Source organism: Artibeus jamaicensis, unplaced genomic scaffold, assembly GCF_021234435.1.
Source record: "Artibeus jamaicensis isolate MK-2021 breed Jamaican fruit bat unplaced genomic scaffold, CSHL_Jam_final contig_490, whole genome shotgun sequence".
In the NCBI taxonomy this organism is placed as follows: domain Eukaryota; kingdom Metazoa; phylum Chordata; class Mammalia; order Chiroptera; family Phyllostomidae; genus Artibeus; species Artibeus jamaicensis.
The window spans coordinates 7850680-7865507 of record NW_026521861.1 but is presented as its reverse complement, the minus strand read 5'-3'; the positions used below and the strand labels follow the sequence as shown (position 1 = coordinate 7865507).

General features: G+C 39.3%; 1 protein-coding gene across 5 annotated transcripts in view; it reads right to left on the bottom strand.

Moving 5' to 3' along the window:
* ADD3 (adducin 3) overlaps positions 1-14828 on the bottom strand; it is a 126477-nt gene that overhangs the window by 12810 nt on the left and 98839 nt on the right. For all 5 annotated transcript variants that reach the window (XM_037165591.2, XM_037165589.2, XM_037165592.2 and 2 more), the window contains exons 3-5: positions 5152-5290; positions 1061-1212; positions 36-116 (exon numbers count right to left, since the gene is read on the bottom strand). In XM_037165591.2, the coding sequence (XP_037021486.1) occupies positions 36-116; positions 1061-1212; positions 5152-5290 (372 nt within the window). The remainder of the gene's footprint in view (positions 1-35; positions 117-1060; positions 1213-5151; positions 5291-14828) is intronic.

Genomic DNA, 14828 nt, shown 5'->3' with positions numbered 1-14828 from the left:
GCATAGAAAAAGTAACAGAGGAATGAAAATTATACCAAATTGGAGGCTGTGGCTTCAGAAAAAGACAGGCCTCTGGGAATTATTATAATGTGATCTTGCTCCTTACTTATTCTTACCTGGGAGAAAGAAAAAAAAATAGGGAATTACTGTGAGGTGTTCAGATTTTGCAGGATAAACATGACTAGGAATAAACATAAGAGCTCTGGGGAAAAATAAACAGAAATTAAAGATGTGCAACATGAAACTTTCCCTGAAAGGTTTTCTCCCCTCAAACCTCATGTACTTGCTAAAACATTCTGACCTTAGTTTCTCAACTACTAGACTTAACAAAAGTGTTATTTGGGGGTCCTAAGGTTTAGCTACATCCATGCAAAACAAATGCCAGTATTATTCACCTGAATGCGGCCATGACTTTACTCTTGATTTACAACATGGAAGTTAAGGTAAAATGGGCAAAGGAAAGAGAATACAGTCTCTTCCTGGGAAAGAATTCGGGTGGGGACGGAAACAGAAGCTGCCAGGAGAAAGGGGAGTTGTGGGAAGACTGCATGTCCCATCGGTGCTATTTTCATCACAAAACATTATCATACTTTTTTGCTTCCAGGTATCATTTTTGCTATAAAGTGTGGCAACATGAAAATAAAATGATCACAACTGGGAAAAATATATTAAAAAAAAAAACAAAGGCCAGGGAGGACACTTCCCTTCACTGACTCCCTCTATTTTCCTTGCCCTAAATACTTTTTTAATGTCACTGATGCTCAGATACAATAAGCACAGAGAGACAAAGTTCGGCCAGAAAGATTTCTTCCTGTAGTGGTACTACTACTGGTCTTAATTAAAAGACCTCTATAGATAGTAAATGGAGAAGTTGCATTCATTGCAGCCTCTCCCTCAGAAATAAGGTTTAAATTAGGATCAGGCTGTGATCTAGAATGCTAGGTTTAGAAAATGAAGTCTGAAAACTGGATTTCCAAGTAAAGGTGAGAAAAATATAGTTGCCTTCTAGTTAGAATTTAAAAAAGCAGAGGGTGGGGGGACAGAAAGCCAAAGAACTCACTGAGATGTATGTATTTGCCAAGCATGCCCATCCAAACAAGTCCACAAGTCTGTACATGCTGGCAAGCTTACAACGAGTAAGCTTCTCGCCCTTCACGTAGGAAGATGTATCTGCCCCAGGAAGGTCATTGATAGGTGTGACCATGCCGAGACCTAAAAGAAGAAAAGTTGTGGAAAGAGACTTAGTGAAGTAATCGCTACCTTGAAATTAGCAGCCAGGAAGCAGCCTGAGTCAAAGTGTGCCACTTTGTCAATAATGATCTGAAACTTACCAGCCCACACAATGTTTCAGTACTTCCTTGGGAGAAATACACTGAGAGTAAAAACACGCATCAGCTATCTTTTTTGCTATTTTATCTAGTACTTGTTAGGGAGTTAGGCTCACACTATTGGGGAAAATGGTCTCATGACCCCACTGTTGAAAGTGTTGGTAATACTGAAGTTATTGCTAATTTTATGATTAAAAGATCACAACAGAAAACTTAAACATTTTAAACATTTCCTTTCACTTTTATTCCATCCAAAAACGTTTAAGATGGACCCTAGCTGAGTGGTTCAGCTGGCTGGAACGTCATTCTCTTCACCAAAAAGTTGCAGGTTCAATCCCCAGTTGGGACACACATAGGAGGCAACCAATCAAGGTTTCTCTCTGTCTCCTTCTCTCTCCACTACCCTCGCACCCTCCCTCCCAGCTTTCTCTCTCCGAAATCAATAAACATATTCTCGGGTGTGAATTAAAAAATATTTAGAATGGAAAAGAATACATCTAAACAGGACTCTGGCTTAAACTAGTCTTAAGTCTCTAATGACTCAATTGCTGAGTCCAACTTTGATCAAGTCCAACTTCTGCTCAGACTTCATTTCCTTTGACACCCTTTGCCAGCTACTCCCTAGAATTCTTCTCCATGCCTGTAAGACCCTGTCTAGGACCTCTCGTTCCCTTTGCACCTGCTTCTTCATTCTCCTTCAGCAAGTTCTCTGCCCTTTCTTGTCTCTCATCCCCAACTGTGGCTCTTTTCCCAAAGCTCAACCCTCCATTACATTCTTTTCTCATTTTACTTCCCCCCTGAAAACATATACTTTCAAGTTTCCAAACTGTTATTTCTGTGTGACTCCGTGATTTTCACCTCTGATCTTCTTTGACCCTCCAGTCCCTTCTTCAACCTGCTGTTTTGAACTGCTCACAACATAACAACATACAAAATTAAGAGTCTAAAAGTGATTTTATTTCCTCTAATCTTTATCTTCTCTCTTCTCCTTACTCCTTCTTCTGATATTGATGGTGTTACAATTCCTGCAGGCTCAAACACTCAGTTACTCGTACCTCTTACCCTTTCCTAGACGACCGTATATACCACATGCCGTCGCTTTTATTCCAAGGCTGTAATTTCCATACTTGAGTTCAAGCCTTACAGGTAACCCTTGCAATGGCGTTCTCTTTCATGTCCTTGAGTATAAGTCCTCTCTTTGTAAATCATTTCTGCATAAAGCCATCAGATTATAAAGCACCACCTTTAACCTCACTGTTATCCTGCTCAAAGTTTTGCAGGAGCCCCAAGACTGAAGGCCTCCAGGGGCCAGGAAATTAGTGCAAGCGCATAAACTGGGGCTGGTGCAGCCTGCAGGCTACAGAGAGCACACGCCTGGTTTGAAGGGACAGCTCTGACTCCTTGGTCAGGTGTTATCATGTGAGAACCTGAGTCCAGGGCCATCAGAACACGTAAAGAGAAGCCCCAGGTTAGCACTCTAATGTGGTATCTTCTCATTCTTAAACACCGCTAACTAATTCAAAGAAACAGTTTTAACATGTTAGCCATACAAAATAATATAATTTTTGGCAAAATTTCAAAGTCAACCATTAATCTCCCACTCTCCATGCCCTTCCAAGTTCAACGTACACTTTTCACTGCACAACATACATATTCCAGCCAAACTGGCTAACTCCTCCCTGACCGCCGAACACTGGGACGTGCCTTTCCTGCCGCCACGGCTGTACATCCCGGCCAGCACCCCCTCCTGCCGTGGCGTCTAGGAGACTCACAGGACAGCTCTCCTTTCTCTGGTCTTCCCTCACCAGTCTTCCTCTTCTCACTTTGAAATTCTCTTCTTACACTATTTTCTTCTCTGCCTATACCCTCTTGTACGACTATTTAATCTACGTGCGAGCTTTGAGTACTTCTCCAAGCCGCTCCAGGACACATTTCCAACTGCTGCAATGTCCTGGCGACTCTCTCGGCAACCTTGGCACACCTAAAGTTGGACCTCCTCCTCTTCCCAAGCCAAACTGGATCCTCGACTTTGGACATTCCTACTTTTGTCTAATTATACTGTGAAATCTCCCAATTAATTCTTCACAGAGAATCTATATTGGTCTTTCTACATCATCCTCCAGCTTCAGATGACTTTCCAAAGCTGGAATAAATTCCCCACTTCTAACCCCGGCTGTGAAGCCCTATGTAACTTAGCCTCTGCCTGTGTTTCCAACCTCACTTTGTTCTACTTGTTCCTTCGAAAAACAAGATCTACACCATAATGTTCATGGTGTAGACTCAGTCTACACCATAATGGCGGCCACACTCATTCTTTCCTTATTCTCACCTGACACTTGTACTTCTTGTTCCTTCTACCTGGAATGCTTTCTCTCGATCTTAGTATATACTGCTCCTTTTCGCAATTCAGATTTCAGTTTAAATGTCCCCACAGAGACGCTCACCCGACCTAAAGTAATCACCTACTTACTCCTATCCAATCACCGTATGTTAATTCTCTGCATAGCACTTCCTGTTATCGGACCATTTTCTTTATTTAGTCTATTTTCTGTCTCCACAAGCAGAGGAACCTTGTCTGTCTTGTTTATCGCTGTATCCCCTATTCCCAACAGGGTGTTTGACATGTAACAGGCATTCAATATTGCATAAAGAACAAACCAAACTAGCCCAACCTTGGAAGTCTTCCATTCCTTGTGACAGAATGTTTCTCAAGCCACAAGGGTGGGTGGTTTGGGAATTCATCGTTCTTCCCAGGATCCCGACCCGCCACATCAAACCTGTTGTTGAATCTTCTCCAGCTTTCCTTGGTGATACTTGTCTCATTGATCTCTTCCTCCTTGTAACCACGAGCACCCCTGTAGTTCAAGCACTTACCCCTCACACTGAGACTCTTTCAAAGACTCGTTAACCAGTATGTAAGTGCCAACACACCTGTCCACTTAGAGTTCGACAAACACCCGCACCTTCCATGTTTCCACCATCCTGTCTCTCTGTATGCCATTCCTGTCTGAAAAGTCCCCCAAATCATTGAACTTCGACTTATAAACCCTGAACCAAAATGATAAAAGGGAAGGGAAAACAAAGAGAAAAATAAAAAAGAAAAGGAAAAAATAAGATCCCTAGACTCTGACACGAAGGCTCCTCCACTGACTCTGCTGTGACGTCACCACTGGCGTCCCCTCTGACACTCCGTGGACCTGTCCTGGAATTGCAGTTAACTTTACACACATCTCACTGAGATATGACTTGCTTAAACTTAATGTCTTATGATTCTTGATATCCGTATAGTGTTCTGTTCACCACCTTGGTGCCCCCGCTAAGAACTGTTAGTAAAATAATGTCCTAACTCCACTTTAATACCATGTTCTAACGACTCCATCCTTTAAATCTGGTTAGTTTAGGCCTCTCTTCTTCCCTAAAGTTTTCTCAGTCCACTTCAGGCGATAATCAGTTCAATCTCTGAGTTTGTAGCATGATGACTTGTTAAGGATCATTAGACAATTGCTTGCGAACTGCTTTGTAATTTTTCCACTGTAGTTATCTTGCAGTTTTAATCTTTTGTACATTACGGTATGTGTCTTCAACTGAAACATATGTTTATATAGGGCAATAACCACATCATAATAACTATTTTGTAATCCTTGCAAAATCCAGTAAATGCCTGGTTGACATGAAAACGTAAGAGATACTAACGGTATGTCACTCTAAGCATTAGATGTTTAAACTGAAGGACTGAACAAGAGCAGAATATGCTGCTAGAGAGGGACAGCACTCAAAGTAGAGATAACATCGTAATTTTTTAAACTTTCCAAAACTGACATACTGAGGGGAGGTGAAGTAAAGCCCGAAAAAGAATTGGCCATGATGTAATCTGCAATCTGCTGTAATGCTAGTAATCCAGTTGGGTTGTGGCCTTTCTTCATCTGTTCTTGAATAAGGCATTCCAGATCTTCCCGAAAGGCCTGCAATACACAAAAATAACCACTGAGCACATACATCTCACTTGGAGCAGAACAACCCAACATAACCTGCTCTGATATAATCAATCTTTTCTCCATCCCTCTTTTGAACAGGTTTCATCTACGGGATTTTAAAGCAAATATAAAACACAAAATAGTAACATTTAAAAACTGGAAGAAGCAGCAAGAAGCTTGTTTTCAGGAGAGAAAAAAATCATTTAAGCATTCTTAATCTCAAAGAAAATTAGCTAGCATTTACAACACCTACAACAGACAAGTAGAGGTATAGTAAATGCAACTCTGTTAATAATTTGCACCATGTATGGACTGATAACTAAAAGAGGCCTGTCCCTTGTCCAGCAGCCTCACTGCCTAGGTTAAACAGACTCCCTATTTGAATGGGGAGTGGCCAGACTGCCGAGTGCCTCACAGCGTGTCTTCATGAACTCACACTAAATCGCGGCTTCCATTTATGATTCCCAAGGCAGTGCCTTAGCTCCGTGAGCTCTGAAAGCAAACTGATTAAGAAGAGCTGAGAACCGATTACTCCCCTTCTGCAACACTGTGCTACAGAAAGAACATTTCCCCCCCCAGCTTCGGATACTGTACGTTCCTGTTCTAGAGCTCTGCTGTATCTTTTATTCTTCTTTTTGGGGGTACATGGTGTGGGGGAGTTGTGTGTGGCAGAAAGTGTTTATGTGAATAAAAACCCTGATCATTAAGAGAAAAGTCTCTATTCCAGTAACCCTTGAGTTGCTAATATGATTGATCATTTGAGTCTTTCACAGTAGTTGAAATGGCTCATTTTGTTATTTCTGACATACCCAACCACACTTAATTATTAAATTCATCATTTGTTCTCTTGCTCATGTCTACTTTCAATCATTTTAAACATTAAAAGCTCTTGCAATACAAATCATCTAAACCATGCTCTTCCATTTGAGATTGGTTACATGTGTAGCAGAATGCCCTGCCAAAAACTGAATCCAATTTTTCCCCCACTTCATCGAAGAGGGTGAAGGCAGACAACTGCTTTGGAATTCTTGCTTCCAAGAGGGGTAGGTATGAAGACCCTGGAGATCACTGCGGAATTATTCCTTAGAAGGGTAAATCTACTCTGAGTCACAGATAGTTGCCTTTCTCCCATGGCTGGGAATAAGATCCCCTGGAGTCCCTACTTAGATGTAGCTCTGCTTAGAGTATGGCTGAATAACTCAGAGGTTTTCAGAAAGAATAACTTTAAAAAATCATGGCATAAGAGCCTATGGTGGGAAGGGAAAATGTGGTTCTGAGGCTGTGAGGTAGCAGATGTTGGGACCAGTCCTGAAGCAATGCTCATGTTGCTTTTTGAACAACAGTTAGTTGAATGGCATCTGTGATAGGAACTCAAACAGCTGAGTGCTGATAGCTGTAACCTTGGGAACTCAATCATGGGGCATCCTGGAACACCTTAACTGAGCCAAGCACAGGATGAGGGACAGGGAGGTCATCCTTCTCTGATGCATCACGGTGGCCTGCACAGGTATCTGGGTCCACAGTGAATCTTTATCTTCTGTCGGACAGGGTAAGACTAGTTTCACCACCACCACGTGGCAGGGAGGGGCAGTGGCAGGGAGGGGCAATGGCAGCAGTGGACTAACAGACTTCAGTGGGACTCCTTCACATGCGCAGACAGATGTGTACACATCTGGAATATGGAAGCCTCTGATGAACCCTTTTGGACTATGTAAGCTGGTGAAGTTCTTGGGACAGTTTACGGGAAAGTAGAAATTCCAAGAGGAAGATGCTGTACTTTCCACAAATAACCTGGTAGATGTTAGAGTGATTAATTTTTTTTAGAGATTTATTTTCAGAGAGAGGGGAAAGGAGGAAGAAAGAAATAGAGAGAAACATTGATTGGTTGTTTCATATGTCCCCTGACTAGGGACCAAACTTGTGACCTTTTGGTTTGCAGGATGACACCCAAACAACTGAGCCATACCTGTCAGGACTTTGAATAATTAATTTAAAAAATACTAGCTGTGACTATATTTAAATTCTGAGTTCATGGAGCAGTTTATACCAGTTAAATACTGTTTTTCTTTTATAAATTCAAGGCTTGTTAGATGAAAATCATTAACACAATTATAAAAACTCTAAACATCTAATTCCATTGTCTCTATTTAGTTCATTTAAATACATGATTTAAACCAGAAAAACTATCCTATAAAATCTCTTCTGCAAAGACACATTACATTTATCAGAAAACTCCATTAAGATATTTCTAAGGCCTTGTAAACATAAAGCAGTCGTGAGCTGCATGAAAGATGGATGGATGCCTTCACAGAGACGAGTAACATGAGTATTTTACCACATTTAATGCTGAAAAGAAAACAATCCTCCAGATACCCTCATTCATCTTTACATAAACTACAGAAAACTTCTGTACACCTGGCAATGGGCCAGTCTGCTCTTCTGAAACTTCATCTTCTCTTTAAAACCAGATTTTATTTAATCTTTTCTCAGTTCAAAGCAGCTATAACCAATATTTTTTCACTCAGTAAAAAAAAAAAAATTAGGGATACCTACTATGTCACTCATTATTCACATTACAATAGCTCTGAGAAGTAGGCATTATTTTATTTTATTGAATGTTGTTCCAGGAAGAACTGAAGGCAGATTTCATAGATTAAAATGATCCAAAATTAAATTAAATACAGGTTTGGACAGCCAAGCTGAAAGAAAATATGTATAAGGAGGTTAGAGAGAGCCAGGAATGAGGTTAAGATACAAAGTGCGTGCTATAAAATTGTAGGTGCTTGCTAGAGATGACTCAAACTTTATCGAAATTCTCTAGCAGTCAACATGAATCAAGACAATTTGCCTGGTGTGCTGATTTACCATGGCTTTAAGATTAAAATTAACCAGTTGCTCAAGAGAATCATAACTATTTGTAAAACTGATAAGAAATTTCTGCTGGGTGAGATGAGAAAGCTAAATAAGAAAGGTTGAAAAGTTTGTCCAAGGTCACGCAGCTGTGAAGTGTCAGAGGCAAGGACTCAGGTCAAATGCATCTTTCATTAGAAAAGTACAAGCTGTGATCAGATATGGTGAGTTCCATCCTCAGGCTTTGGGATGCTCCACGGTGTCTACAGGTGAATGTGTCAGTCCATCTGTGATCAAGTAAGAGGAAAATATGACTTCTCTCTTTAAGGCTAGTGAATCGCTTCTATAAAGTATAAGAAAAGGAAAATTTCAAAGTAAATGAAAATTTCCCAGTCTTTTAATATAGTTGACAGTGCTTCAACAGATAAAAATTATTCTTCCAAAAGACTTAATATTTTTGTCATGATATTCATAACTCATTTTAATGTTTCATATATTTTTCAAATATTACTCAGATATTACCTAAGTCATAAGTTAGTGTAAAAATTACTAATGATATAAAATTGTTTTAGCTCATTTTCAAAACTTATTGATAAACTTATTAAGCTTTAATTAAAATATTTTAAAAATAGCCTTGGCTGGTATAGCTCAGTGGATTGAGTGCAGGCCTGAAAACCAAAGGGTCGCCAGTTCAATTCCCAGTTGGGGCATGTGTCTGGCTTGCAGGCCGGGTCCCCAGTAGGGGTGTGGGGGAGGCAACCACATATTGATGTTTCTCTCCTTCTCTTTCTCCTTCCCATTTCTCTAAAAATAAATAAAATTTTTAAAAAATAAAAATTTTACTTATCTTTGTAATGGATAATTAATCATATTCCTATTAAAATCCAATGCTAAGAAAATAATCCTTTATAGCTAATTTTTGAATCTCACTACAACAAAGTCCGAGACAGACAATGACTTGCTCAAGGTTGCACGCACAGCTAACACATAATGAAGCGAAGATTCCAATCTGGACTCTCAGTTGGGCATGTGCTCTCTTCCTAATTTTATCAGAGATGGGTTGCATCACTGAAACCAAATGCAACTAATAAGGCAGCAGGCATGTTGTCATCGGAAATACTGAGTAAACATTTCAGGCTAGATTAGAGCATTAGGTTGAAAATGATAGAGGAAAAACCTACATAGCAGCAGCAGATGATGATGATCCTACAGTACTTGCTCTCTTATGACTAGGAATTCTCCCCTCAAGGCAGACTCAGAAACTCACTTAGAGCAGGGCAGCAAGGTGACAGGCTGGCTTCTGAAGTCACATTAAGCCAACAATTCCCTACAGTCTCTACCAGAGAGGAATCAGGTTAAAAGATCAAAAAACACATACACGAAACCGCAGCATAAACTGTAGCTTCCATCTTGAATTCAGAAGAGCAGAGAGGAGGAAGTAGCGGGGGTTGTTACACCCTGAATGCACGAGAACATAAATGTGAATACGTGGAGTGCCATCAGGATGATAGATTGAGACCTTTACAAAACTAAAATGCAGTCTGAGGAATTATGGTTATAATCTTCTAAGTGTTGCCACAAAATGTTTTAAGTTTAAAATGTTTTAAATTAGCAATATTGTATATAACTTTATGTATACAATTTTCACAAAATTATTTGCCTACTACATGCTAGGTATTGTACTACGTGCTTTTCCGTTACTTGTCATGACAACCAGATGAGGTCCATTTTACCGACAAGGAAACTGAAGATCAAGATGAGTGGGTTTCTCAACATCACACAGCTAATAAGTGGTGGTGAACCCAGGTCCAAAACAACCACTGTACGCATATATGTATATATAAAAATGACATAAACAGATTAACACTGGAAGCGGTAAGAAATGGGCTGACCCCTAACTCAGACCCAAACAGTCTGGCATTACTTCCGAATCTCTACAATCTGTTAGTACTTTTTTGTCTGTGCCTACCATTATTACTACTCTGTGCTCTGGTCTAGCCTGAGGTTTGCTTAAGTATTGTCTGGACCACAGACAATAAGTCCTACAAAAGTCCTACAAAAGTAGGACCACAACTCCTACTTTTCTACCCTTGCTACCATGAAAATGCCCGCTCCCACTGCTCCTCTTCCTAATGAATGACCCTTTACTCAACATTCATCTTAAGCGCCATTTTCACTCTCTCCTTTCATGTCTCTCCTTCAATGACCCCAGTTAAGAAGGATCTCCATATTTCTCCTCTTTGCACCCCATTCTGAATTCTTTTAACATTTGGCTATACTATACTCAGGGCCCCTACCATTTGACTGTAACTTATTTTTCCTGCTCTACCACAGCACAATATCTGGTGGCTGGGCTGTCTTTCATATTCCCAGAGTCACCCCGAGTGTCTAGTTCAGTGTTTAATTAATGAAACAGTAGGTTAGAGTTTTGTTATTTCCTGGGTAAAAAGGGAAAAAAAGAATCTGATTTCAATTTTGACTGAGTTAATGAGAGAAAAATCTACTTCACAGGTTATTAGTCCTGGAATCTGGAGCTCTAGTAAACAGCCGCATCAGTCCACCACTTGATTGAGAAATTTCTCCTATGTAATCAGGCCTGTTCATCATGCAATGAGATAAATTCATCTTTTTTTTAAAGAAATGAATTTTATAAGTGAATGTTATAGATTTTTAAAATGTCATTTCATTCTTCAACTCAAAATTGTACTGGAAAACTCAGTTCATCCCCAGAGTATTATAGTTTGATCAGCTCCCTCATCAAACACATGTCTAAAAAAGTATGATAAAAAAACTTACTACGTGCAAAACAAAATGTTTAAGTTAGAGAGAGGGTGCTTTAAAAGCCTTATCTGAATCTCCAACCTTTTTATTTTATACATCTTCTATCAATGTTGAGGGAGTGATCCTGTAAACTTTGAATTCGTAAGGTATGAATAAAAATAAACTTACAAAAACATGCAAGATTCAGAGATTTGTGATTCATGTAGGGTTAAGAGTATACTTTTAAGTATATACTTAATCATTTACACTATAAATCAAAAGTAGAATTAACTTGAAATGTCAGATCTTAAGCCTTCTGCATCCAAGATCAGAATTTTCAGGAGAAAGTGGCACTGGATGAAAAAAATTTTAATTCACAACAAAAAGGATCACTCTGATAAAAGAAACTGACCAGATGCGTTTATTTCAGTTAAGGCTAAAAAAAAGCAGATAGGCTAATTTATAAGTAATTCTAACTCATGGAAATCAGGTAACAACACTGATAAACATCGGAGATGGATTTAAAACATCCACGTGTGGATGTTCTACCTCAATAATTACTAAAGAGAAAACTCGCTGCTCCCAAGGTGCCTGCAATTATGTTATCAGATCTCTCCCACAGTGGATTAGGAGCATCACAAACTTACTTAGACATTCTCCATTAAGGAATGTATTCATTTGGAAATAGATTACCACTGGCCCTGTTGAAAGGAGAAAAAACAAATAAACCAAATTTTCGTCCGGATGGTCTTTCTCCTGTATCTAAGTCTTAATTAATATGAAGCTAAAGGTTAGAATAATATATTTTCTTGAAACTGGTATATAATAAAAATACAGTTAATAAAGAATATCTGCACATTAACTTTCCAAAGTGCCCCGATAAAATCATGGTGATACTGACCAACTATTCTAATTAAGGCACCATTAACATCTCAGGCCTTAACTATAGTGATATTCTAACATGTATATGACTTTGGATTTTCTCCCGTCTTCAGAATAAGCTTGTAGCATTACACACTGGCTTAGTATTAAGAAATGGCAGTGTGTCACATGCCTGAACTCTCACCATCTATGCTCCTGTTATGCTGCCTTTCAGAGTAACATTGCGCAATTCTGTCACCCAGTCTAAACTGCTTTCTTTAAGCAGTACAACTTCCATTCTTTTTCTGAAACTCACCAACTGTTTTCCATCTTAAGCAGTCAAGTTCAGTAGGAGCCGGCTGGACAATATTCAAGTGTCTAATGACTCCAAGCCCACCCAACTATTCATATATCCGTTCATCCATCTATTCGGAATTGATTAAATGTCTACTGTGCACAATGTGCTGTAAGTTTTTCAACTTACATGCTTCTTTGACTCTGATGAGGCATCATTTAATGCCAGTGTTTTGCCATGAACACTTCATTCTGAGACAAGGGAGTAAATGACAATCCAGCATCTCCATAGACATATAAATAAGGAGTCAAAGAAAACTTGTGGATTCTCTCTACTGCATTAACAAAATCTATAGCTAAATCAGTTTCCCCATGAGCACTTAATTTCTAAGACAAATACTTTCTTAAATTAAAAAAATTATGACACAGGAAATGAAATTCCTGGAAAGAAGCAGTACTTGGAGTCAGGATGAAACAAATTCTATACTAGATTGAGACAAATCCTATCTTCTTCTCTTATTTTCTCAGCTCCAGACAATATTGTACTGTCATTCAAATTTACAAACGTCAGAATGTCTTTTGACTATAAAGTCTTCTTGCGTTGGGTGGAATTAACTTGAGCAACAGAATTTGAAGATGAATGAAACAATAATATATGGGTGGAATAATTTCATTGTTATTGAATGCTTCAAGTGGTACAGTTTAGTGAACTGTAGCAGTTTAAATTCAGACTCCACCATTTAACTAAACTTTAAAAATATCAGCAAGTTAGTTACCCCAATGCAATAGAAAAGTTTTAGTTTTAGTTAAATCTCTAAGTTTTAGTTTATTTATCAGTAAACTAGGGATATTAATAGTTCTTTGCGTTTTTGAGGATTAAACAGGATTCACTACATAATAGGTGCCTGACACATAGTAGGTGCTTAATAAAAAAAGTATTATACTTTGCTTTTATTGATTTCTCTCCTGATTTCCTATCTTCCAAAATGAACTCATCATTTTAAACAGAAGGCTTGCAAATCTGTTTCTTACAAACATGAATTAGACATATCATTGTTTTTTTAACCTTTATGGGCTACAAATTTTGTCTAACAGAGTGAACCCCAATATTCATAGGAGACCCACAGGTTTAAAAGAGTTATATAGGCAGAAACAATGCAAATTTGGGCTTAAAGGAACAAAGACAATACAAAAAAAGCAGTCTCTGAACTCTACAAGAAAGAAGCAGGCTGAGAAAAAGCAATGGCAAACACAGGCTACCTTTCCCAGAAAGAAACGATAACTCAGAGGATGGAACCAAAAGCCCAGAGGGCTGAGTCAAGAGCTAAGAAAGCTCACCCCTAGTAGGTAAAAGGACTGAGTCCTCATCAGTGGAACTTCCAAATATTTGCCCAGATGGGTTTCAGAATTGCTATGGATGAGTTACTCTTTTGTAACCCAATTTTTCCCTTTTTTGAACAGGAATGGTACAGCAGTTACCTCTGCCTGCCCCTCCACTCGGGTGGGGAGCAGCTAACTTGTCTCTGTAGTTCTTTTAGGTCAATAGATCGAGAGGAGGAGCTGTACTGAAGGAATTATACCCGAGGAGCATGATCTGTCCCTGGGCCAGACTGAGATGAGATTATGGACTCAGGCTAAGTGGCACTCAACGAGACTTTTGCAGGGCTGTTAGGAGAAGATGAGTGTAATTTGCATGTGGGAGGAAGGTAGATAAACTCTGGCAGACTATGGTGCTTTTAAAATAGATTAGATCAGAAAGTGAACAATTCTCCCCTCAAAAGGTAGAGCTTAATTCCTCTCAAGCATGAGCTGCACTGAGTGACTCACTTCTAAAATAAATATGGCGGGGATGATAGCGCTTAATGTCATAAAAGACTGCAGTCTCCTCTTTGCTGACTCAGATACTTACTCTAGAAGAGAACACTCAAACAACCTCGGGCAAAGGTCCATGTGGCAAGGTACCCCGGCCTTTTGCCAACACCCACAGGAGTGGCCCATCTGAAGACTGGAAACCACTGGGCCAGTTGAGCCTTCAGGTGACAGCAGCCCCGGCTGATGTCTTGACTGTAACCTCATGACAGACCTGGAGCCAGAACCACTCAGCTAAGGTGCTCCTAAATTCCTGACCCACAGGGATGATGGGATAAAGTTTGTTGTTTTATGCTGTTAAGTTTTGGGGTAACTTGTTATTTAGCAATGATAACTAATACAGGACACTATGTGTAGTTTCTTTGGTGAAAAGTTTGCTGTGTTAAACATGGCAGGAAGACAAAATTTTATACTTTCACAAACAAGATTTCATTTTATTTTTTAAAGATTTCATTTATTTATTTTTAGAGAGAGGAGAAGGGAGGGAGGAGAGGGAGAGAAACATCAATATGTGGTTACCTCTTGTGCGCCCCCCACCAAGGAGCTAGCCTGCAACCTAGGCATGAGCCCTGACTTGGAATCAAACTGGTGACCCTTTGGTTTCTAGGCTGGTGCTCAATCCACTGAGCCACACCAGCCAGGGCACAAACAAGATTTTAAATTCACTAGCAAAGATCTAGAGGAAAAAAATAACCAATCCACAGTTCTTTCAAACTTTCTTTGTTACTCTCTGGGCTTCGGATTATCATTCTTGCTACATGAATGTGGAAATAACAATCTATATCTATACATGTATATATCTATATATGTCTATACATCTGCCCTTTCCCGTTATTTTTTAAATTAAATTCCCAAGGCATAAGTAAAATTGATACTTTTAAGCCAAGTTATA